At 36.3% G+C, this 23,761-nt stretch overlaps 1 protein-coding gene across 3 annotated transcripts in view; it reads right to left on the reverse strand.

Moving 5' to 3' along the window:
- The window catches only part of RYR2 (ryanodine receptor 2), a 694,605-nt gene that overhangs the window by 166,617 nt on the left and 504,227 nt on the right, over positions 1–23,761 (reverse strand). For all 3 annotated transcript variants that reach the window (XM_087431907.1, XM_087431906.1, XM_087431905.1), the window contains 12 exons: positions 22,804–22,918; positions 21,312–21,444; positions 20,998–21,101; positions 17,616–17,751; positions 16,892–17,078; positions 14,560–14,665; positions 12,520–12,640; positions 7,822–7,991; positions 6,386–6,606; positions 4,971–5,061; positions 2,810–2,950; positions 960–1,123 (listed from right to left, as the gene is read on the reverse strand). In XM_087431907.1, the coding sequence (XP_087288033.1) occupies positions 960–1,123; positions 2,810–2,950; positions 4,971–5,061; positions 6,386–6,606; positions 7,822–7,991; positions 12,520–12,640; positions 14,560–14,665; positions 16,892–17,078; positions 17,616–17,751; positions 20,998–21,101; positions 21,312–21,444; positions 22,804–22,918 (1,689 nt within the window). The remainder of the gene's footprint in view (positions 1–959; positions 1,124–2,809; positions 2,951–4,970; positions 5,062–6,385; positions 6,607–7,821; positions 7,992–12,519; positions 12,641–14,559; positions 14,666–16,891; positions 17,079–17,615; positions 17,752–20,997; positions 21,102–21,311; positions 21,445–22,803; positions 22,919–23,761) is intronic.

The raw sequence follows: 23,761 nt of genomic DNA on the forward strand, positions 1-23,761 counted from the left end.
ACCAAACGTGCAAATTTAAGGCATTATCAAACTAATGGCATACCATTGGGGTTATAATTTTGATCTGGTTATGGAAGCTAAAACAGCTGGGGGGCCACCCAAAAGCCTGAAAGTTTACCCCCAAGCAAATTCAGATGCGTTGATGGTAACTATCAAGTGACTCCCTTGCTAACACTGATCTTGCTGAGTCACCATGAAATCAAGATAATGTGGCAGGAAGAGGCAGCTTTCCTTGAAAATGGAAACCATGGTCCTACTTAGAGACAGTAACAACAACAACGGACAAAAATGCTGAGACTTCAGACACCTGAAGTACCCAAACATCCTATTTGTAGAATAATTTATGCAACTAAGTACACATAAGAAGTTTTACGTTAAGTAACGTTTTATCTGTCGTTAAGGTTGTCACACTGCACTCTAACTGCAGGCTCAATTTTCCACAAATATTGTCATTTGATATTCCCTTCAATCTCATGCTGTGCTTTATGATGCTGAATATCAGCTGGTAACCATCCCCCTTGCTGAGATGCAGTGATGGTGAAATCACTCCCCTCAGCTCACAGAAACAGTTTGCACAGCATGCTGGGATCATCCCGAGTCAAAGATGCTACACAGAGGTTGGCTGCAATTATTAATAAACATTTAGGGTAAATTTTCAACTAAATATATAACTGATATATTTTCTTGATTCTCATTATTATAGATATTAGCATGTGGTTACATAGAGAGAATCCTGATTGTGTTAAGAGTATCCTAGAAAGTACATCTTATCTACTTCTGATATTTACATCATGATTATTATTACGACTATCATTTCATCAAGTGAAGGGACCCCTATTAAAAGGATACCAATTCAAAGGGGGCATGGGTTAGAGAAAGTTCACTTTAGTACCTTATTCAATTTCAGACTTCACACATCATTTACAATAAAAATCTGCTGCAATAGAAAGAGTCCATACTTTGAGGTATCAACAGGTTGTGGGTTAAAGTTCCCTTCAGAATCCATTGATGACTGTTTTTCCATCATACTGACATAATTTGACTCCATGTAGTCTGGAGGCAAAGCTCCCGCAACTGCGCTCAGGCAAGGCAGTGCCAGTTTGAAAAGTTCTTGCTCATATTTCTGGGAAGAAATGGAGGACCAAAAAAAAAAAACCAGAAACCATATTACTATTTCACAAAAGTTGTCTTTGTGGCTGATGTTGCAGGAGAACATCTCAATCACCCTGGGCAACTTAACTCTCTAGCAGATTCTTTCTCTAGAAAATGGAACACACAGCCTGAAATCCCAACGAACATAAGAGAAGCTGAAGATAGATTTACTGTAGTTGCAGCGTAAGAAGAATAAAATCTTTGCTTCTCTAAAAGTTTATTCTCCAATATCCGAAATGAAGTAAATGTGAATATTCTAAATGTATAGCATGTCTTTAAAACATAAACATAATTTCAGTCAATGATTCTATCCCTTACAGTTAGTTACAGATTATTGCTGCACCACATTGTAAAGACTATACATGAAAAACACATAAAGGAACATTCCAGAGAGTAAAAAATTTTAACTGATCTACATTACATTACCAAGGTATGAAAAATAAAATTCTGAACTTGGAAAGAAATTCTACAGGAATACGCATAATCGAAATTTCTAGGAAGAGGTATCTGTATATTAATTATATAATTAGTTAAATTTATAGATCTTTTAAAAATCAAAAATAATATTTAAAAGTTACCTCACTTTAAATGTTCAATTTTAAATTAATGTAAATTCTTCTAAAAATACCTTCTACATATTATTTTATTTTTTTGTGAGGAAGATTAGCCCTGAGCTAACACCTGTTGCCAATCCTCCTCTTTTTTGCTGAGGAAGATTGGCCCTGGGCTGACATCTGTGCCCACCTTCCTCTACTTTATGTGGAATGCCTGCCACAGCATGGCTGCATGAGCGGTGCGTAGGTCCGTGCCTGGGATCCCAACCTACAAACCCCAGGCTGCCAGAGGCAGAGTGTGTGAACTTAACCACTACACCACCGGGCCGGCCCCTGTACATATTATTTTAAAAGGACTCTCAGTTTACCAAAGGCAATTCAGCAAGAACAAGCATCCAGATGTAGCTACCAAATGTAATCACAGAGCAACTTTCCACTATTGTGGAGCAAACTTCTGCTTATCCGACTCTAGTCATCAAAAACGTCTGTCTGGGAATTCAAACTGATTTTGATTAATAATTTAAGCATAAGCATACAAACCATGTTGTTCTGATTTTCTCTGAAATACCACCCTCCAGTCTTCTGAAAGTATATGAACTATTCATTATAAATATGGCAACTATAAGGGAATGTCACATATAGAAAGCGACACTGAGTAGAGGTACTTAAATCCCACAGCAGCAAAGTGGGAAAAGTCAGTAAGACCACTGGAATATTATAATTTTATGAGAGTTAATATTTTTATTTTTATATTTGATAAGATTTCTTCAGGCTTTATAAGACTGTGGAGGTGACTAGGGAGGTCTGAGTTCAAATAAGTCAAAATGCCCAAGAAACTGATCAACCCGTGTACAAAATTTCCTGAAATGCTCAGCCACTTTCAATTCAGAAAGTGTTATGATTACAAGGAACATGCTACCTTAATGATTATGAAAAGTCAATCTAAATTGTGTTCTCAACAGTTGTTATAAGTTGAGAAAACAGAAAAAATAAAACTATGTAAGTCTTGATAAGTAAAGATAGTTTTCCACTAGGAATATCTAAGAACCTATGGCTCTCTAATTATTTTATCACACAAATAAACCCACAAAATACTAAATTACCTTTTGAGAAAGGGCGTCAAAAATGCCCCAGAACAACTTTCTTGATAAATGAAGCTCTTCTTCCGAGGCAGCTCCAAAGTTCCCCCATCCTCCAGGCAGGCAGTAATATTTCCAGCATCTTTCATAATGATTTGTCAGCAGCTACATGGGAAAACAATTGTAAAAGCAATGAGCTAAAGACAACTTTTATATTTTTTCCATTTCCTCTCATATGGTATTCTAATGCTATATAACAAGGTCAGCTGAAACGAAACTGCTCAATTCTATATAGATTCTTTTGGAGAATACTACCTTGCATACTATGTTTCTTTAAAATTTAACACACATTGATCACAGTATGAGGACCAAACGCCCAATTTTACAAATCACTCTATCTTGAACAGCATTCTTTATAATGTTGTTGGCTTACCTATGAATCCCTGAGTTCTACTTTAATTGCTATCATTTACTCAAAATATATGAATTCTTATCCCCTGGAATCCATGCATATAACGAAGGGATTGACATCAGGGTGCCCAGAGGCACAAGCAAGCACCTAAAATGTGCATTCTAAGGGAACTATACCTCTGAATATCTCTGTTTCCTCTCTGACAATCTGTATTCATCACACTTTATGATTTGCCCCAGAACTTAACGTCTCTAAGTAAATTTCCAAAACTGCTCTACTTCAATAATTTCTTTATCTATATTTATTTGGTGGTTACGAATGCAATTTATTATCTTACTGAGCATCTACGTTGCTTCTTAAGTTCTCAACTATGTATATTTTGTTTGTTCGGGACTAAGCTGGAAGTTCAAAGACAAGAACAGACTCTTTCAATTATGTGGTAACTCAGGATAATTTATTCTTGATCTATAAACTAACAAATATTCACAACTATTTGCCAAATTAATAAAATGAACTTTACGAATCAACTATAAAGTTTTGGACTCTCTTTTCTATATCCAAGGAGGGAAATAAATTGATAAGGATTATTGTTATTAATGCTAACTACATCTCTTACTGTAGAAATACGTCTAGCTTGGTCTCTCTCTCAGTTACAAAACACACATGCACAATTTAGGAATCTCAAAGGATGAAATACTGACATCTAGTTTGCTCAGATTAACATGAAAATATCTATAATGTAAAAGAGTTTTATCACATAAAGTGATACTGTATCTTTTTTCAGGTATCTTTTTCAGTACATTTGTATTAAGAAAATTCGCACGACAAGGACTATCAATTCATTGATGATAAAAACTGTAAAAATGGGATTTTCAGCAAAGATATAATTTACTTTACATAATTCATTAGTTTATCTAAATTTATTAAATCAAAATCAGTTTTCATAGAGAAACTTTGTTTTTTCCTAAACATCTAGGGATGCTTAGTGTTAACAGCAGCTCAAAAAACAGCCTCATTTATATCTCAAACCTCTCTTTTACAGCCCTATTACTGTGTGGCCATGAGGAAAAATGACGCTTACTAGATGGCAGTGCGGAGTGGTCACCTGTAAAAAGTCCATTACGTGACCATGACCTCCATGCACAGACTATGCTCTTAAACATATTTGGATACATCTAATATCCCAATCCAGACTCAGGATTGGGATATTAGATGACAGGAAAATATTCCCAAGTCAGTAAGACAGTATGAGACTTGATCATTCATGAAGAGAATAATAAAGCTGGACAGAGAAAATGTCAGTGACTTTTCTACACTCTGTGACAAACTATAACTACATATACAGAAAGGTTATCTTTCAACTCTATGAAATTATATTTGGAAACTGTCATTTGATTACCAACTTAGAAAATGTTTTTAAAGCCTGCTCTTTATCCCTTGAGGCTGCTAATATTTTAGGCCAAACCTACTACCACGTTTTTCTGCCTAAGAAGATCTTGGCTTATTTTTTCCTTGTGGCCCATTTTTTCCCACTGATTTCCATTTCCATTGATTTACAGGACACCAACTTAGGATTTCTATGATCTTTTATTACTTGTTTATTTTAGGCTGATACACATTTATCTATAACGTATATGACCATTTCAATAACTGGAGGAAATTCTCCAGCATCAAAGATCAAACATGATGTATCTAAGAGACATACATATTGTAACAGGAAACAAAGTCAGAGGACCCAGTAATCAAATAACTATAAACATTTCCTATACTTACCTTAAGAGGCATCTTTGCGTGTTCATTTAATAACGGGACATCAAATACTAATCTTCTGAGTAAGTGCTGCATCATAGAAGGTCTCAATTGGCTGGCGGAACAAAGCTAATTTTAATAACGAAGGGAAATGTGTCTAAACTAAGTAGAAAATTCATTAGCCTAAATTATATACGCCAAGAACCTGTACCTATACCTCTCTTCAGATGATGTTAATTTTAGGTGTTTCTAATCCAAAGATTAACCAATAGTTACATAATTTTATAAAAGGTTCCATTTCCAACTCATCTCCATCCCTCAGACCTGAAGACAAATCCCTATTTGCTACAGGAGATGCTCCTCTTCTGCTCCTTCCCTTCCCACTCACTCAACTACAGACCCCACTGTTTCCACTAATTTAGTAAATGCTTCTTCCCTCATTCTAGTGGGTGGGAAGGATCTTCAGTGACCAGATTAGAATCAGAAAGAAGAGAGAGTGCAGGAGTAGGAGGGAGAAAAAAGGCTGAGACAGAAATTTTGCCAGCGGAAGAACGGAAAGACAACTAATGCATAGTGAACATCTACTGCATCAGGCCATCCTGACTGCTTCACCTTGTTTAATATTGATAAAAAAATCTGCAAGATAAGTGTTTTGATTCCATTTTATAGAATTTTAGGGTCAGGGAAGTTATAGAACTAATATTCTAATTTTTCACCTCCGTCAGTCGCATCTGTCTTCTAAACTCATACACTGCACTATGAGTGAAAACCTTTCCTTCGCCAATGTACTGCCAGGCTGCAAGCCTTCACCTCCAAGAGCTCCTGTCCAATTAGAAGGAAGCCATCACCCCAGCTAGGGGCCCGAGAAATGGTCACTTTCACTGTTAGAATATCAAAAGGAGGAGACATGTTTCTGTGTTTCCCAGTAAGACATCTGAACACTTCTACCTATAGGAAGTCATTTTCCAGGCTGGAGGAAATAGTGAGCCTTCATCACTGCCACACGTAAGTAATGCTTTAATATTATACTGTATTATTTTTTATATTTAATAAGTCTCTTTTTTCTTCTCTCTTCTGGAGGAAGAGTTAAAACCATCACACAGAGTCAAAAAAGAAGAATCTACTAACCTTACACTAAAGTGGCCAGGGACTCTTCACATAATCACCCCATCCACAAACAGCCAGAATAGCATAATTGGTCCAAAACTATTCCCAACAGCTAGATATCCAAGAGGGGCTTGAAGGAACGGTCCTGAACTTAACCAGGAGCAAGGGTGCTCTGATAAGACTCGTACCTCAGTACACGGGGCTATTTAAAATGAATTAATTTTTTGGTACAGAAATTGTTTTCAAAATTCATAACAATTTGCCAAGGGCCACAGAGTAAATTCTCTTCTTCAAGAAGAAGAAACTTGGTATTGAGTTAATTGCCTACTTACCCACAAATAGAGAGTAAACAAACTTCTATGGAATCACGTTGAGCTTTGGTAAGTGAGCAGCCCTTAGAAAGTCTATACACAGTATGAAGTAACGAGTCAATGAGGGAAGCATGGTGCTCTGTGCCAGCAAAAAGAGGAGCACATCTCGTTAACAAAGGCAACACGGCTGTGCAAAGGTACCGATTGAGGGCCAAGGCCATGTCTGTAGCACTCAAAGCAGCCTAAAAAGGAATTGGAGAGTAGAAAATCATTTGTGTTTGGCAGTAGACAATTTTTAAAGGGATCAACATGTTGACATGCAATTTCACTATCTAGAAAATGACAAAAAGATGAAAAATGGAAATGTATTCCTCAATTATATCTTTAATGTGGTTCATATGATTTTTTACCACTAAAAACAATCAACTTTCATTTGCTCATAAATAGATAAAAATGAAGTCATATCTATTTCTTCAAAAGGCCCAAGAGGTTCATATTCTATAATAAAATATCATTATTAATTACTGTAGGAAGAATGAAAGATGAAGACACTAATGATATCAAAGATTGTGAGCAGTTTTCTCTACTAGAGGAGGAAAGAGAATGGAACTTATAACAGATCTCATATTCATAAAATCTTTCTGAATTCTAATTATTAATATTATTTATATTTCTGCTTATGTTCATCAGCATCAACAATCAAAGGTTGATTGTCTTACTATGTTATCAACTATACACTTTAGGTTCAGAATTTCATGTGAATACAGTCAACAAAGAAAAAGGAAATTTCAGTTTCATTTTTATGATTCTCCTCTCATGGCTTTCCTGAAAGAGCTATTGTCAGCTCAAGATCTGATTTCCTCTGAAATCAAAAAGACCCATTCAGTTGAGAATAAAAGGAGGTATTATTAACTACTAGAATGACATTTAGAACTTCAGCTTATTCTATAACATTTCAAACAGCAGAACATTTACACTGATAATGGCAGATTCTCACTGTGGGCCACTGAATATACAGGACAGATTTTAACCTATCTGTACATTAACAAATGAAGACACCAGGAGGGTATCGTAATTGGCATGACTCAACAATGTCCATTAAGCTTTCTTAATACTTTAATTGAGAAGCATAATTGTTTAGGCCAACTTAGAGGTTAACAGGAGCCACTGTGACCTCCGAAATTAGGTTATATGAACTTCTTATTGTCTTCCATTGCATCTGATCAGAATTCTTATCTTACTCTGGAGGTCGTCCCTTTTCTCCACTATTCAGTGAATTCCTTGGGGACATAGTCTATCTTATTTTCTGTTTACCCATTGCCTGCCTAAAAATATAATAGATACTCAGTAAACATTTGGTGACAATAAATGAATGAATGAATCTATCTACAAAAGAATATCATAAGCCAGAGACTGAAGAGTCAAAAGTTGAGGAAGCCAACTGTTCAAATCATTACCGTATCTAAAGAAGCGGCAGCCCGGAGATCTGGCAGAAAGCCAACCTCTAGAAGATGGAGGAGGAAATCTTGAACCTCAATTCCATAGACCCTGTCAAGGAACAAAACCATGGCTGCCTTGTGATCTGGGCAAAACCCCGCAGACATGTCAGGCTCCACCACATTCCCATCTAAAAGAGAGAAGGTGACATGTTGTTGTTAATGGTCATGCCATTCATGAGAGAGATTACAAACGGCTATTTCTGTAAAACGTGGCCTTCTCATGTTTTAAATAAAGTTATCAGTTGAATGGTTTTCTGTTCTTCTACTATCCACAAGCAAGTGCTGGGAACTGACTGAGGAAATATGACACTGCAATTTGAATCCAAGGTCATTTCAATATCATTTGCACATCCATTTGTTTAACTGCATATATAAGAACACAGCATTATGCTAGATACTGAGAAGGAAAAAAAAAACTATCCAAAATCCACATTGTAAAACTAGGAGTAAATGCCACAAAAAATTAAAATGTAGGGCCGGCCCCGTGGCTTTGCGGTTAAGTGCGCGCGCTCCGCTACTGGGGGCCCAGGTTCAGAACCCGGACACGCACTGTCGCACCGCTTCTCCGGCCATGCTGAGGCCACATCCCACATACAGCAACTAGAAGGATGTGCAACTATGACATACAACTATCTACTGGGGGGCTTTGGGGGAAAAAGAAAAAGGAGGAGGATTGGCAATAGATGTTAGCTCAGAGACAGTCTTCCTCAGCAAAAAGAGGTGGATTAGCATGGATGTTAGCTCAGGGCTGATCTTCCTCACCAAAAAAAAAAAAACAAGTAAAACGTAAAGTAAGGTTTCCACTTTTTTCAAGAATGAGAGAGGCTTTTAAACATTAATAAAACTCATGTACCCCTTTGTGATAATCATGGTACATTTACATATTTACGGCTTAGACAATTACAAAATGATGAAACTACTCTACGAACCAGTTTGACTTTCAAATGAAATACGCTTCATTAACCACAATAGCATTTAACAACGTTTAAAACATATTTGAGAATCATATTATTTTCTCTATCAACAGTTAATGCTTGATGCCTATATAGATGAGTGAAGCTGATTATAATTCCATAGATTCATAGGTTGGGGATCACTGATATGAGGAATTAGAGGATTATGTACCAATTTAAAATATTGGAGAACTGGTGTGTTTCCTGTTTGACCACATGATAATTATGACAAACTTGCTGATAACACACTGCAAGATTCTACAAATAATATCACAGAATCTCTAATAATGATGCAATGTTGAAAAAAGGAGGACGCAGGGAAAAATGATACATGACCATAATCATTCTGAAAGAAACAAATCACAACTTTTTTGTTTTCATTTGTAGTCAATGAATGAATTTGATATTTGAATCAATAAATGAACAAATAACAATGTTTTAAAGAAAATTAGATTAAAGGCTAATACCACATAGCTTCCATTCCTTAAAATAACACGTAATATATCTAATACCTTCCTTCCTATAATCACAATAATAAGATTAATAGCTCTTGTTGTTTATGCTGTTGTCAGGCACTGTGCTAGGAATGTTACAGACACAATCTCATACCATTTTCACAAGCACACTATGAAGTTGGTATTATCCTTATTCAACAGAAGATGAAAACTGACCTTTAGGGAAGTTGAATAACTTGTCTCAATTTGTATACCTAGCAATTGGCAAAGTTAGATTTAAACTAAGTAAAACTGGATTTAAAATCCAACCAAAGCTAATTTAGTCCTCACGTTGAATCAGCATGCTATAATTTTCAATTAAAAATCTATATGAAGGGCGAGCCCCATGGCGTACTGGTTAAGTTGGGTGCGCTCCGCTTCGGCGGCCCAGGTTCGCAGGTTCAGAGCCAGGGCATGGACCTACGCCACTCAACAGCCATGCTGAGGCGGTGACCCGCATACAAAATAGAAGAAGATTAGCACAGATATTAGCTCAGGACTAATGTTCCTCAAGCAAAAAAAGAGGAAGATTGGCAACAGATGTTAGCTCAGGGAGAATCTTCCTCACCAAAAAAAAAAAAGAAAAAAATGCCAAAGACAATAAGAATAACATTTAAAAAAATATATATGAAATTCCAGTTCAATTCTCCTAAAAATCACATTATAGGTAATTTATATCTACAAGATTCTATTATTTTAACATATAGCTGTGCCTAAGGAAATGATGCTAGATCAACACATTGATCTTAAAATAAGGATTTGTTTTTCAAACACTCATTCAAGTAAACATTCATTTAAGAAATGCTACAACTATATCAGCCTGGGGATGAAGATGCATCAATTTGCTACAGTTGCTGTTTTATTTTCACCATCTCCTCAAACATGCTCAAGACCACAAAGCTGATGAACTGCCTCCTCTCAGACTTCTGGCCTTGGGACAGGAATGAGGAGGGCCTGTTGCCCTGGCTGTAGCCTGTGGTACCTGCATTATTCATCTGCCTGACATGACTGCCTCAGACAGTCTGTCCAAACCTGCCTGGGCCAAGAGCTGCAGGAGCAGAACATCTACTTTTGAGATTATCTGCTTGCCCTTCAAGTTTTCTGAACCCCTCCTTCCTTCATTATTATTCTGGGCCACACTACAGTTCTAGAATAAGTGTGATAAAAATGTTTGAGAAAGACCTTAGCTAATACTGAGGGGGGAAAAAAACCTAATATTTAGAGACAAACTTCCTATTCTAAATATAGAAGATATAGTAACAATTATTACTGATAATGGGTGATGCTTCATCAACTGACTTGTCATTGAAACATATGAAGAAATATTGATGGTTTAAGTTTTAAAGTTGATTTAAACGAATAACATAGGAAAGTAAAAACATACAGGTTTCTGCCTACATTCTCTGTAAAAGGAAAGAGGTAAAAGAAAAATGTAGAAATTTAACAATGACCAATGGATTGCATTTTAAAAATTTATTTTCAGTGTGATTGTGATAGTTTACAAAGAAATCCTTTAAATCCCAAGGTAGACAATATACTGCATATTTATGAAAAAAATCATAAAATAACATTATTGTAGCACAACTAAGTAGAACAGGAAAGAAACCAGCTTGAAAATTTTTGAAGGCTGCTAAAGACAGATCAACTGGAGGAAAATAGGGTATATGAAGACTTTGGGGCAATTCTGAAGGGGACATGTGAACACTCTTAGAGTCCCTGTTCTTGGTTCTTTGTTATTACTAATTCTAACCTTAAAATTTAGCATTTCTCTATTTCCTAATCTGTGTGTCACTGGTATTATTCTTATCTTTTTCCGGAGAGCGTCAAGTTTGTGGCTCAAAATGCAGAGGAAATAAAAAAGATATTTTACTTAAGTAAATGAACACGAGTTAGAAGAGAGGTAAAAAGAAGATAAATGAAAATAATCTGTATAAACACAAGAAGAAGAAACTGCCTAAAGTGGGGAAAACAGAAAGCTATGGGACAATTTTTAAGTTCCAGCTTTCCCTAAATATAATAAGTGTTCGATTACTATAGGTGTTTATGTCACCTGAAGGTTTGAGTTTGTAAGGTGAGCAGACACGAAACTTGCTCATGATCACATGGCTGGCCAGTAGGGTAAGCCTCCTTCAGTTACCGAGTAGTCCCTTCATTCTGGAGGAGGCATAAACAGCTAATCTCTGGGGCATAATTAATGAAAGAAAGGATTATAACACACACTTGCCATGTGATTATGTTTTTGTCCTAAAATTAGAAGTGTATATAGAAATGAAATATGTAATAATATCCAATAAAGTATTGAAAACTGAACAAAATTGAAATTGGAAGAAGGAAAAATAATTTAGGATCTAACATATCTTTCAGGTGCCTTCAATAACTGCTTAAATCTTTTTTTTTTTTACGGGAGACAGAGACTGAATTGCCAACAGGGAAGTGGGCCTCAGCCTATGCCATTTGCCACTGCTGTTGTAGTTTGGGGCAGTGCAGGGGATCCGTGTGGGTGTGAACCCAGGCCCTACTGCCACTCCCCACAGTGAAGCATCTGCACTTCACCCCAGTGCTGCTGGAGCCCGCCCTTCTCCTTACGCAGCTTGGGCAGGAGGGTGAGGGACCACAGTTGCTGGGCATTTATAGAGAGAGCAGGTTGATTTTATTTTACGTGCTTTGGAGTTAATATTGGAAAACTAATCACAAGCAGCTTCAAAACCAAAAATGACATGTTGCAAAAGGACAGTAAACGTTAGGTCAAAATGGAAAAAAAAAAAATCTTTTTAAAATTTTCTCTTTCACCTTGGAAAGAGCACTTACATCTCTAAGTCAAAAGCTATGATCGTTGTTTTGGGAAAAAAGCATTATCAGAAAGTGACAATGAAAACTACGAAAAAGAGTGAATTAAGGGATTGCGGTCAAGAAAGACAGAGAAGAATGGGGACCAAAGAACACTAGGAGATGTGTATTTCCTCTTCTCTGGAAACTGAAACGTCATGTAAAAAAAGAATTAAAATCTCATTGGAAACATAGCTGTTTAAAAACAATGAGAATAGAAAATATTTTATAAAATAATGTACTTTATAATTCTTTTCTTTTTTTAAAGAAACTTAAGCAGTCTAAGCATGCTGCAGGGAGAGAAACTTTGAGTCCTGATAATATGTGAAACATCATGTCATCCAAAGTCCTATTAAATTACGAAGAAGGGAAGTTGGCCTTACCTTTGGCTATTGTTGGCATCTGAAAAGCGATGCTGATTACTCCCACCAAATCTCCCAGTGGAATTAGGGATCTCAAAATAGACCTGATTCTGATGGCTTCTCCTTTACCAGCATGAATCAACTACAGGAAGAAAAATAAAGGAACATTAGAATAACTTTGTGAAATCAATGTTATAATTCTATCTAGAAAATTTGAAGTATGGAAATCCAAGTCTAAATTAATTTTCTGTTAGGTATACATATAAAGTTAGACCCCTCTGAGAAATTGTTGTTTCAGGCTTACAGACAGATATTTACCCGCCCACACAGTTTTCACTGATTTCAGTATACAGTGAATTATGTACTACAGTTTAGGCCAAATGGTTTACCCATTAGAACAACAGTTTCTATCCTCTTTGGGGTGTTAAATTATATTGAGAATCTGATAAGTCTATGAATGCTTACCCTCAAAATTACATATAAATACCTATCCATAACATGAGCAATAATACAAAAGAAAAATTATTTTTAGGCCCTGAACGTATACTAATATTTATGATCGATTTAGCCTCTTTCTTGCTTTGTGATGAAAATATAATTGTATATCCATCTATATTCCACCATAAATTCTCCCAAGGATGGGTTCATAATGTGGAGGAGAATGGTGAACATGAATCCTAAGGGTCTTTTAGACACTGGTTAATGAAGTACCTATGAAGACTGCAGACCTGACATAGTGAAGAATCTCAGCCAGTCTCTAGAATAGACTGCAGGCTTCCAGAGCCAGGCGGGCATCTGTTTCCTCCACCACTGGGTGTGAAACACAAGCCCAATTTCTGACACTGGGAGATCCTCAACTAACAGTGGCTGAAGATGAATAAATTTCAGAAGTGCCAAAGTTAGCTCCTTATTAAGTCACTTAGTTTTTTTTCCCCCTAATGTAATAGAAGAAAAAACCTCTATTTATTAGCATAACTTCTCTCTTGGTTCCTTTAATCTTTCACTTTAACAGGAAAAAGAAGAAATATTGTGAGCATAAAGTTTTTTGTTTGCAATCACCTCCAGCATAGAAATTTTTGATAATCTAGTCCCATTTCCTATGCTGAAAATCTCATTAGCCACAAGTTAAGTTGTTACAAAAATCAGACTCCTGGTTTTCTAACATTCTAACATTTCTCCATCCTGTGATTCTTCTCTGTTCACAACAAAAGATTATATCAAGAAAGTTTTAACCTATGGATGTGAGAGAAAGAGATCAAAAAACAAAAACAAAAAGAAAAACAAACAAAAACCCAAAAACCATACCTTCTAAGGGTAGGGATAAAGAGGTGATCTGTAAGCAATGGTTCTTCCGGCTTCATGCTCCAACCAGTTTAGAAGTGTATTTGCCTTCCACCCCAGAACTGGTCAATATGTTTCAAACTCTGTGTTGTTTCCCATTAACAGGTCATAAAGCTAATTTTATAGGCCCTGACTAGCATTTTTTAAATGAATATAATAGAATAAAATAGAACAGATTACAATAAAATACAGTGGAAAATATCAGAATGGATTACAGAGTAAAAGTAAGTATTATTCACTAATCCATAGCATCTGAATAGCTCTTTCCTTCCCCCTAACCTGCCCGCTACCCCCACTTTCCCCTAAACCAGAGGCAAGCACATAGCAGCTCCCTCACAGGGATGAAATATTGTACAAGAAAAGAACTCTTGATAGGAGTGGTTGCTTTCTGCATGCACTAAAACAGAAGAGAAAATTGTATAGGGAAAATATGTTCTTTTCTTCTTAAGGTATGAGGAGGTTTCTATGAGTTTTAGAGATATATAAGCAACTGACTATTCTATTAGTGACTTGCTCTGAAATCTGATTACTAATTTTTACAACCAACAAGACGTTACCAACTAAATAAACACTTGTTCAGCAATTAGGCTGCAGCTATTATTTTTAATGGAGCATGAAGATTATCGGTTCTGGATGCTATTGTGATCTTTGCCAGCTATGGACGACTTAGAGACAGACAGGTAAACCAGGATTGTTGCTCTTGAGCCCCAAGGCACTTACATGCATTTCAGGAGCACAGCGTCCTAAAAGGTCAATCAAGGCTGAATAAAAGGTCATGATGGCATTCCCCATGTGGATAGTGTCATCTTCCTCCTCTTCTGTATCACTTTTGTGGATTTTTCAAAAGAAACAGAAAGCAAAGCAAACAGGATAATAAGGTGACATTTCAGGTTTATTACATACTTCAGAGAGGAAATGGATCACTAAGGTACATAATTCTGCCTCTTCTGATACTTTTCATTTTTTGTGTTTCATTTACAGCTTGATACTTTTAAAAGAAAATAACAATGGGCTAAAGACCAGATTTGAGAGTCTATCACGAAGAACACATTTGTGGGAACTTTAATGTTAAGATTCTTTCAAAAGAGAAAAAGAGGAATTATTAATTTGATGGATTCTGCTCATTTCTACTGGCAGTGTATTAACAAAGAAAATAATTGATGGAAGGACTTGGTAAGTTTAGACTACTTTTGTAAATAGCATACATGGGGGATCAGAATTGGCCACCCCAAAATGTGTCTCTTTGGCTTGATTACTTTTAAGGACAAAAGACTCTGAAAGAAACTTTGACCTTCCCCCTAAGTACCTAAAAGAATTTAAGATAGAAGGCCTGTTCCAGGAAGGAGCTAATACCATAAGATAACTATAATATAATATAAATAAGGTGTGATAGACAGGGAGGAACCTAACAAGGACCTTTTAGTCAAAGTCCTCTCCACTCTCATTGTCTCTGCAAGGCATGGTCAACATTTGTTCATCAAATGTTTGATTCTCCATCTCCATGTGAATTGCCTTCCTCCTCTTTAAAGTTTCAAACCACTACCACAATATCCTCCTTTGTCCTTAGCTGAAGATAATATTTAAGGTAGTGGCTTCTGCCATTTTGGCGAGTTACTCAGTTTTCCTGGGTTCCTCCCATGTATACATGTTAGTAAACTTTGTTTTATTTTCTCCTGTTATTCTCTCTCATGTCAATTTAATTCTTAGACCAGCCAGAACAACCCAGAGGGAAGAGGAATGGTTCTTCCTCCCCTGCACATACATTTAAAGAAACGGTAACAAAGATCTGTCTTATAAGATAACATATCTAAGGCACCCAGTACAGTGATTTGCACAGAGTAAGTACTTCATAAAGTTGATTTCATGTACTAACCTATCTCTTTACCATCTACTCTACCCCACCTACCCACTCCCAAGTAATTGACATGTCTCCCTCCCTGTCTCTGTGAGAAAAACATCATTGATGAGAGATGATGGATGGCCCTGGAAGATCATGTCATTCCTCCCTTGGTAGCTCGCAGACAGCTGCCTCAGCTGGACTCAGCAGTCTGCAGAGTGGCAGCAAGGCCTGTTGACAACATTGTTCCTGGCAGGCAAGGCTGTCCCCAGGGCCCTCGGGGTATACACCAGCTCGTGTGGTCCGGGGCCAGAAATCTCTTGATATAGTTTCTCCTGCTTAGAGAAACTAAGGCATCCCTAGTTCCTCTACAGCTAACTGATAAATATGTAAAGTGCTCTTGGAGTGCTCCCAGTCTGGATCCCCGGCCTTGGTGTGGACAGAACATTTATGCCTGATTCTACATGTGGAAGAACAAGGGTTTGCAGGACTACTTCTTTGCTTGGAAATTTGCCTCCAACAAGCCCTATATTATATCTTTACCAGTGGTGCTAGCAGTGTCGGTGCATGACTCCCTAGCAGAACATTCACCCTTCAAGATTGAAAAAATAGGAAGCAACATGCCTAAATTAACTTATGTCCATTGCTGGAATCAAGTATTAATAACAGAGACTATGGAGATATGTAACATAGTTATTGCCTCCCCTATCTGTCATCAATACCTTACCCAAGCATTTCACTCCTCAGAATGACAACATTCCCTTTTCTGAACTTTACCACCATACCAGTTTAGTTAGTGCCCCATTCTCTTGCTAAAGGTCTCTTTGTCTCTTACTATCATCATGGAAGCTCATTCTAGCTCGCTTCCCACTAAAGTCTACCCCAATTTCAAAGGCTCACTTGCCATCATTTGTGATAACTCACTTTGCCATAGTCCCCTGGGAAAATTCACAAAACACATCTCCTCCTACAACCTTAAATTTCTTGCTACTAAATCCACAGTCTTCCTCAGGTCTCTCCTTGTTCATTCAACTTATTCCAGCAGCAAATTCCATCCATTCTTCCAAGTCTAACACATTTGATTTTTCAAGGGGAGAAATCATGTGTACCAGAGAGCTATATTGCAATAAATAGAATGCAGATTATATTTTGTAAAATTTCAAGTCAATTTATAGTAGTATAGTTTACTCTTAAGAGTGTGTATATTAGACCTACGGGGTTTTACTGGATCCGCTAGTTGGTGAGGGACCGTCTCGGGAGGGATCCTCAGCTATTTTTATGGCCTCTTCCATGACTGCAAGAAGTCCATTTCCACCTTCCCCTCTCAAAGCAGGACCAAAACACTCAGGCCTCCGGATGAGCAGTCTCACCACAACATTTGCATTCTCTTCCACACTCTCCCCTAAAATCAAATAAGGAATATAAGTAAACAAACATTGATTATATGGACCTTCTAGGCAAATAAATATTATACTAATTCATTACATTTAAAGAAAAATAACTAAAAACAAAGAACATAGTAGTAAAGCCAAAATTGAATGCAAATGACTAGTTTTATGTAGACAAGACACAGTAACTTTCTTTTCTTGCACATGAAATTTTTAAAGTAAAGAAAAGCATTGTGGAGGCATAAACTCTGCATTTTGGTTAATTTGTTATAGGAAATAAAGTCATAATCCTAGCTATTATTAGAATCCAATTATAAAAACTGTAAGAATGTAAGTGCCTAAAAATTTTAATTTAATAATGAAAGCATAGCATCACTATCAAAATATATATTATAAAATAAATTATTACTATGAAAAAAATTACTGATTTTTAATTTCTTTACTAATATTTACTTCTTTCATGAAAATGTTGGGATACACTGTTATTTTATACATCTATTTTTATGTAGTTTTAATAATGACCAAAAAAGACCCCAAGCAATTAATCCTACCATTACAGAAGACAGCAAATCTGAGAAAGTCAAGATATCTCTCTCCTTCAACTGGATTCCACCCAATGTCGGGATAACCCTTAGACACCAGCATCTGGCAGCTTTGCAGTCCACAACCAGCCAAATATCGAACTACCTACAAACAAGATGATAAGCAAAAGCATTACTCATTGGGTGAGATGTCATTAGATGCTTATACTACACATGGTAAATGATACCCTCAAAGGATGGCTTAAAACAAACGCATTTTTGCAAGTTCTTTTTAATCTCATGACAATCCACAGGAACTCCCTTTAGCAAAACCTTAGAATTAGGAAATATTTATAAATCATAACAAAGTGCTACTATAATAAAAATATTTAAGAACTCTATGAAAAAATTTTGTAAATTACATATCATTTGAGACTTTTACATACAAAAGTCATAACATTTGACAAACTCCAAAAATGTCTAATGACCTTTGGCTCAATGTAAAACTTGAATCCATCGGAGATATTGAAAGATCCATCTGAGATTATTTTAAAGAAGTAAATTACTTCCAAAATGCTATATCAATTTAATAGGGAAGAGACGGTGTGAGAAGACAGAAGTAGAGAAATCTAAGCTTAGAGTCAAATATCTTTGGCCTGAAATCTGACCTGTGTCAAGATTTACTGGATCATTTTGAGCCATGGTTTCACTGACTATCAAACTTGGGATAATGCTACTTACCTGTCAGAATTGTTGAATTTAACACATTAAAATTTCTGCTTAGCTTTGCCTTTTAAAATATTCTATTCTATATGAATGTTGGTCTTCTACAATATTTCATAACTCATCCAGTTTTAAAAGAAGTCATTACCAATGGCAGTAGATTGTTAGAGGAGCAACTTATCAAATTAAGTTACATCCCGCTCAATCACAAGCTAAATCAATATTAAAAAGAAATAAGTAATACAGCTAAAAATATTTTACATCGAATTTATTGAGGTATAATTTGTGTACAACAAACTCACCTACTTAAAGTATAAATTCAATGAGCTTTGAGAGATGTATACATCTGTAAAAACACCCACAATCAAGATGCAGAAGATTTCCACTATCCCTCAGGTCCCTGTGCCTTTTGCAGTCCATCCTCCCTACATGCATAAGTCTTGAGAATCTGCTTTATGTCACTACAAATTAGTTTGCATATTCTAAAACATTTGTGCATGTAATCATCCAGTATGTGTCTTTCTGTGCCTGGCTTCTTTCACTCAGAATAATGATTTTGACAGCCCTGATGGCCTAGTGGTTAAACTTCGGCACACTCGGTTCCAGTGGCCCACGCTCGGTTCCTGGGCACGGAACCACACCACTGTCTGTCAGTAGCCATGCTGTGGTGGCCACTCACATAGAAGAACTAGAAGGACTTACAACTAGAATATGCAACTATGTACTGGGGCTTTGGGGAGGGGGAAAAAAAAAGAGGAAGACTGGCAACAGATGTCAGGGTGAATCTTTCCCAGTTAAAAAAAAAAAATGATTTTGAGATTCATTCACATTGTAGCACATGTCAGTAATTCATTTCTTTTTATAGCCTAATAATAGCATTCCACTGTATAAGGAAATACCCCAGTTTTGTTTATCCATTCATCAGTTGATGGACATTTGAGTTGTCTCCAGTTTTGGGCTAAGATAAATAAAGCTGATATCAACATTCACATACACGTCTCTGTGTGGACATATATTTTTATTTCTATAAGTAAATACCTAGGAGTAGAAAGACTAGGTGTATGTTTAACTTGTTAAAAAATGACCAAACTGCTTTCCAACTGACTTTACCATTTTTCATCCCAACAGCAGTAGATGAGGGTTCTAGTTGCTCCACATCCTCCTCAGTGTTTGATATTACCAACTTTTTAAATATTAGCCATTTTAATCAGTGTGTAGATAAAAAGATCTTAAATTATGTATGGGAGAAAATTCTCCTGAGGTTAGTCAGAGATGCAAAGCTTTATGATCCTTGACTGGCATGCCAGACGGATTTGGGCAAAAGTTCACTTTTTCATGCCTTCAACAGCTATGCATCGAGGGTCTACTCAAGGCCAATGCTGTTCTCTAAGACTGGGACAAAGCAGTGAACAACAGAGAAAAAAATGCCCTGAACTCACTGGTCTGACATTATGGTAGGGAAGAGATTTTTAAAAAGACATAAATATGTAGATTTTAGTAAAATATATGTATTTTAAAATATAAATATAATTTTAAACTATAAATATTTAAATAAATATAAAGAAAATGAAAATGTATATTTATGTACATAATATACAAATATGTTTTTTCAATGACTGGAAGAATGTATGGAAAAGACCTATGAAGACATTGCCAGAAGAATATTGCAGATGGCCAGAACAGCAAGTGCAAAGGCTCTGAGGCAGGAGCACACCGGGCAAGTTCCAGTCACAGCAAGGGGTCCAGTGTGGCTGGAGCAAAAAAAAAGATCAGGAGAGTTGTAGGAAGTGAAACAAGACTAATATGTGAAATCAGATAGAGTAAGAGTTATTGCAATGCCTTTAGTCTTTGCTGGAAGTGAGACAGAAAGTCTCTGGAGAGTTTTGGGCAGAGGATTAAAATGATCCTTTTAGGGCCGGCCCCGTGGCTTAGCGGTTAAGTGCGTGCGCTCCGCTGCCGGCGGCCCGGGTTCAGATCCCGGGTGTGCACCGAGGCACCACTCCTCCAGCCATGCTGAGGCCGCGTCCCACATACAGCAACCAAAAGGATGTGCAGCTATGACAGACAACTATGTACTGGGGCTTTGGGGGAAAAATAAATACATAAAATCTTTAAAAAAAAAAAAAAAAAAAAATGATTCTTTTAAAAGGCTCACTCTGGCTGCTAGGTAGAGGAGCAATGAGAGATCAGGAAGACTATTTAGAATGCATTTGCAATTAAAGTACTGAGGAAATTTATCTACATTCTAGCAAACATATATGTCACTTAATATGCTTGAAGTGCGTGGCCTTAGTACACCACTGTTGCCTTGCACTGCAATATATAGACTTCTGTATGATCTAAAACCTGTGTATGAGATGTTAAAACAATGTATTAAGAAATTGAAACTATATGATTAAAGCAAAAGTGATATCATGAAGGACAAGAACAGACAAGAATACAGATATAGAGTAAGTTGATGCCCTTCCCAGAGAAAAATGCATGTGATCAGAGGAAATACCTTATCTCAAATTTCTTGTTCTTTATAATTATAATATTATATATAATATATGTAACATACAGTACATAATATATATTCTAATTACAGTAATATAATGTAATTATAACCATGTTATATTTAAATAATCTTGAGAAACAACTATGAACAAGCATAACTCACCCAAACACACGGGGCAGGAATGGTACTTACCTTTTCCAGATCTGGCTCACGCAAAGCTAAGGCTAGTTCGTTATTATCCATCACCGAGGCTGCTGCCACATCCAACGGTGTGGAACCTCTCATAGCCGGCGAGGCTGTTGAATTCAAATGAAGATGAAACAAAACCTGAATTGTGCTGCAACTATGAATTCCACACAAAAACCCACTTTCACTTAAAATTTCATTTCTAAGTGCAATACATATTTCACTAATCTAAATTAATTTACGTTAAAGTCTAATTTTTAAACGTACTATGTATATTTGTTTTATCTTAAAGATGAAATAAAAGCCATACATTTACTTACCGAGACCAACGCTGCTGTTTTCCAACAAATAACTGAGATGATCAAACATAGCTTTTTGATTCTGCCTACTGATGCGACAGAAGTAGCAGAGAAACCGGCAACAGTTGGCCACCATCTTGGGAAAAGTGATTTCCTACATAAAGAGCATTTAGTTAGCTGTGAAAGCAAATGTTCTTTATAAAACTGAGTTCAGAAGTTGAGGTCTCAATCACATTGTCAATCCACGTGTGCCCACATCTGCCAAGCCTCAGGTACTGAAGACCTTCAAATGTCCAGACTCTGACTCACTGAGCTCTTGAGCCACTGAAAATCAAGCCTGGCACTAATTTAGAAACCCCATTGCCAGCACTGGGTTGATCGGGAATTAATCTACAGCCCTAAACCTAAAGGTGGCATGAGCCTGATCTAGGAACCAGGCAGACTCAGTTGTGATTCCCGACCACCATTAGCTGTGCTTCCTTGGGAAATTATGCCATCTCATTGATTCTGTTCTGCAAATTGGAATAAGATGGATAATGATGCTTACTTTAGGTAAAGGAGAGAGAGTTTCATGAGACAGTTTGTGAAAAATACTCAGTTTAATATTTGGGGCCACAGAACAGGGTGTTTTTATCATCAGTGTTGTTGTTATAATTATTATTATTAAGATTCCAGGGATTCACAACTTCCCTGCTTTGCACACAACTTGTCTGCTGTGACGAGCACCCTGAGCAGAAGGCCTGCCTGCTAGGCCCCATCAGACACATCTCCCTTGAGAGCCAAATCTTGTTCTAGTATATCCAAGATGATCCCTGGAGTCGTTATTTAACAGAATATTTTATAAATGTCTGTCTAACTGGTAGACTGAACATGAGAAATATGGACTCGTTTCCATATTTTGAAAAACACATCATAAAATTTCAAAAACCATTGAAACATATTTTGCTCATCAGAAGTCATAAAATTATACTGATTTCCATGACGTTGTTATATTACTCTACTCATTAGATTTTAAAGAATTTTATTTTAAATTTTCGTTACTTAAAAATTCACCTTAGAGTCTTACAACAAATACACTCCAGAGCATCATCCTCAAATCTTGTTCTGGATCAGGAATTTAGTGGAACCAACTGTCATCTGAATCAAGGGGAACAGCTGGGTGTGAAGAACATGTTTGTGTTATGCACTTCTAATGTGATGGAAATTGATTTAATTCAAGATTTTTTAAATTAGCATAGTATTAACTTTAAAGTTTCTAAATATCCCCTAAACAACAGTAATTGAGGAGACAGAAAATTACACAGCATAAGAGAGAAATTGTTATCAATATCAAAAAAACAACCAAACTCATAGCATATTCTCAAGATGTAAGTTTTTGTTTGGTTTCTTCAAAAGGTGTTCTTTAAAAAACAGTTCTCCTAAAAAGATTTTAAAAATTCTCATTAATATGCAATGCCTGTACTCTGGGAGGTTATACTAGATGGCATCTCAAAAATCAAAGGTTTTCCTTTACCTTGGACTCCCCACCTCCAAGGACGTTCACCATGACCTCCATCACTGTCTCATGCATGCCAAGTGCCCTCATGAGATTAGGGTGCTGGTAGAACACTTTATTATTCATGATATCCCTAGAAAGGACAATACAGGTATGGGGCGAAGCTCAGAGGTTAGAGCAAAATTGAAATAAAAATTGATTTTAGATACTGATAAACCTTTCGGAAATAATTACTGGCATGTACGAAAAAGTGAGAGCAATCATAGATAAGCTACAAAAGTTAATAGCACAATTAATTGAGTTTTTCCCCCAAAATATTGAGAGCCTACCAAAAATACTCTACAAGTTGTCTATTATTTTTCAATTACAATAAATGTACTAAATATGTAAACAGTTTATATGAAATATAGTTTTGGACACATCATTCCTAAATTTGTGGATATCCAAATATGTTCAGCCTTCTATTATACAGAAATATGAATCAGTGTTATACTATGTTTATATGAAAATTCCTGTATAAATTCTTGACATATAAGTATTTCTGCCTTTCATATATATGCTATTTTTAGTACTATATTCAATATTTATATGTATAATTACAGCAGTGTTATTTCCTGTTACATTTACAATATCGTTTTGGTGAAACACCTTTAAAGGATACATATTCTTTTGTACTCAGAGAAACTGAGTACACATGGTCCAGGTACAAGTAATCCAACTCATTAAAATGGACAATCAATTTAAAGAAACAGCAGCAGATGATACCTAAAATGTTTCATATTGCTATTATTGCATTACATATTATTACAATATGTATGTGAAGGTATTTCTAAGGATCTTAACATCTAGTAGTCATTGTAAATAAAGAGTTCTCTTGATTTTTATTTTAACATAAATCAAATCAATGCAAGAGTCTTTTCTATAAAACACTTTCCTATCAGAGCTATAACAAGAAAATAATGCAGAGCCTGCATGA

This window comes from Ceratotherium simum, chromosome 6, assembly GCF_057802395.1.
Source record: "Ceratotherium simum simum isolate JZ-2026a chromosome 6, ASM5780239v1, whole genome shotgun sequence".
NCBI lineage: Eukaryota > Metazoa > Chordata > Mammalia > Perissodactyla > Rhinocerotidae > Ceratotherium > Ceratotherium simum.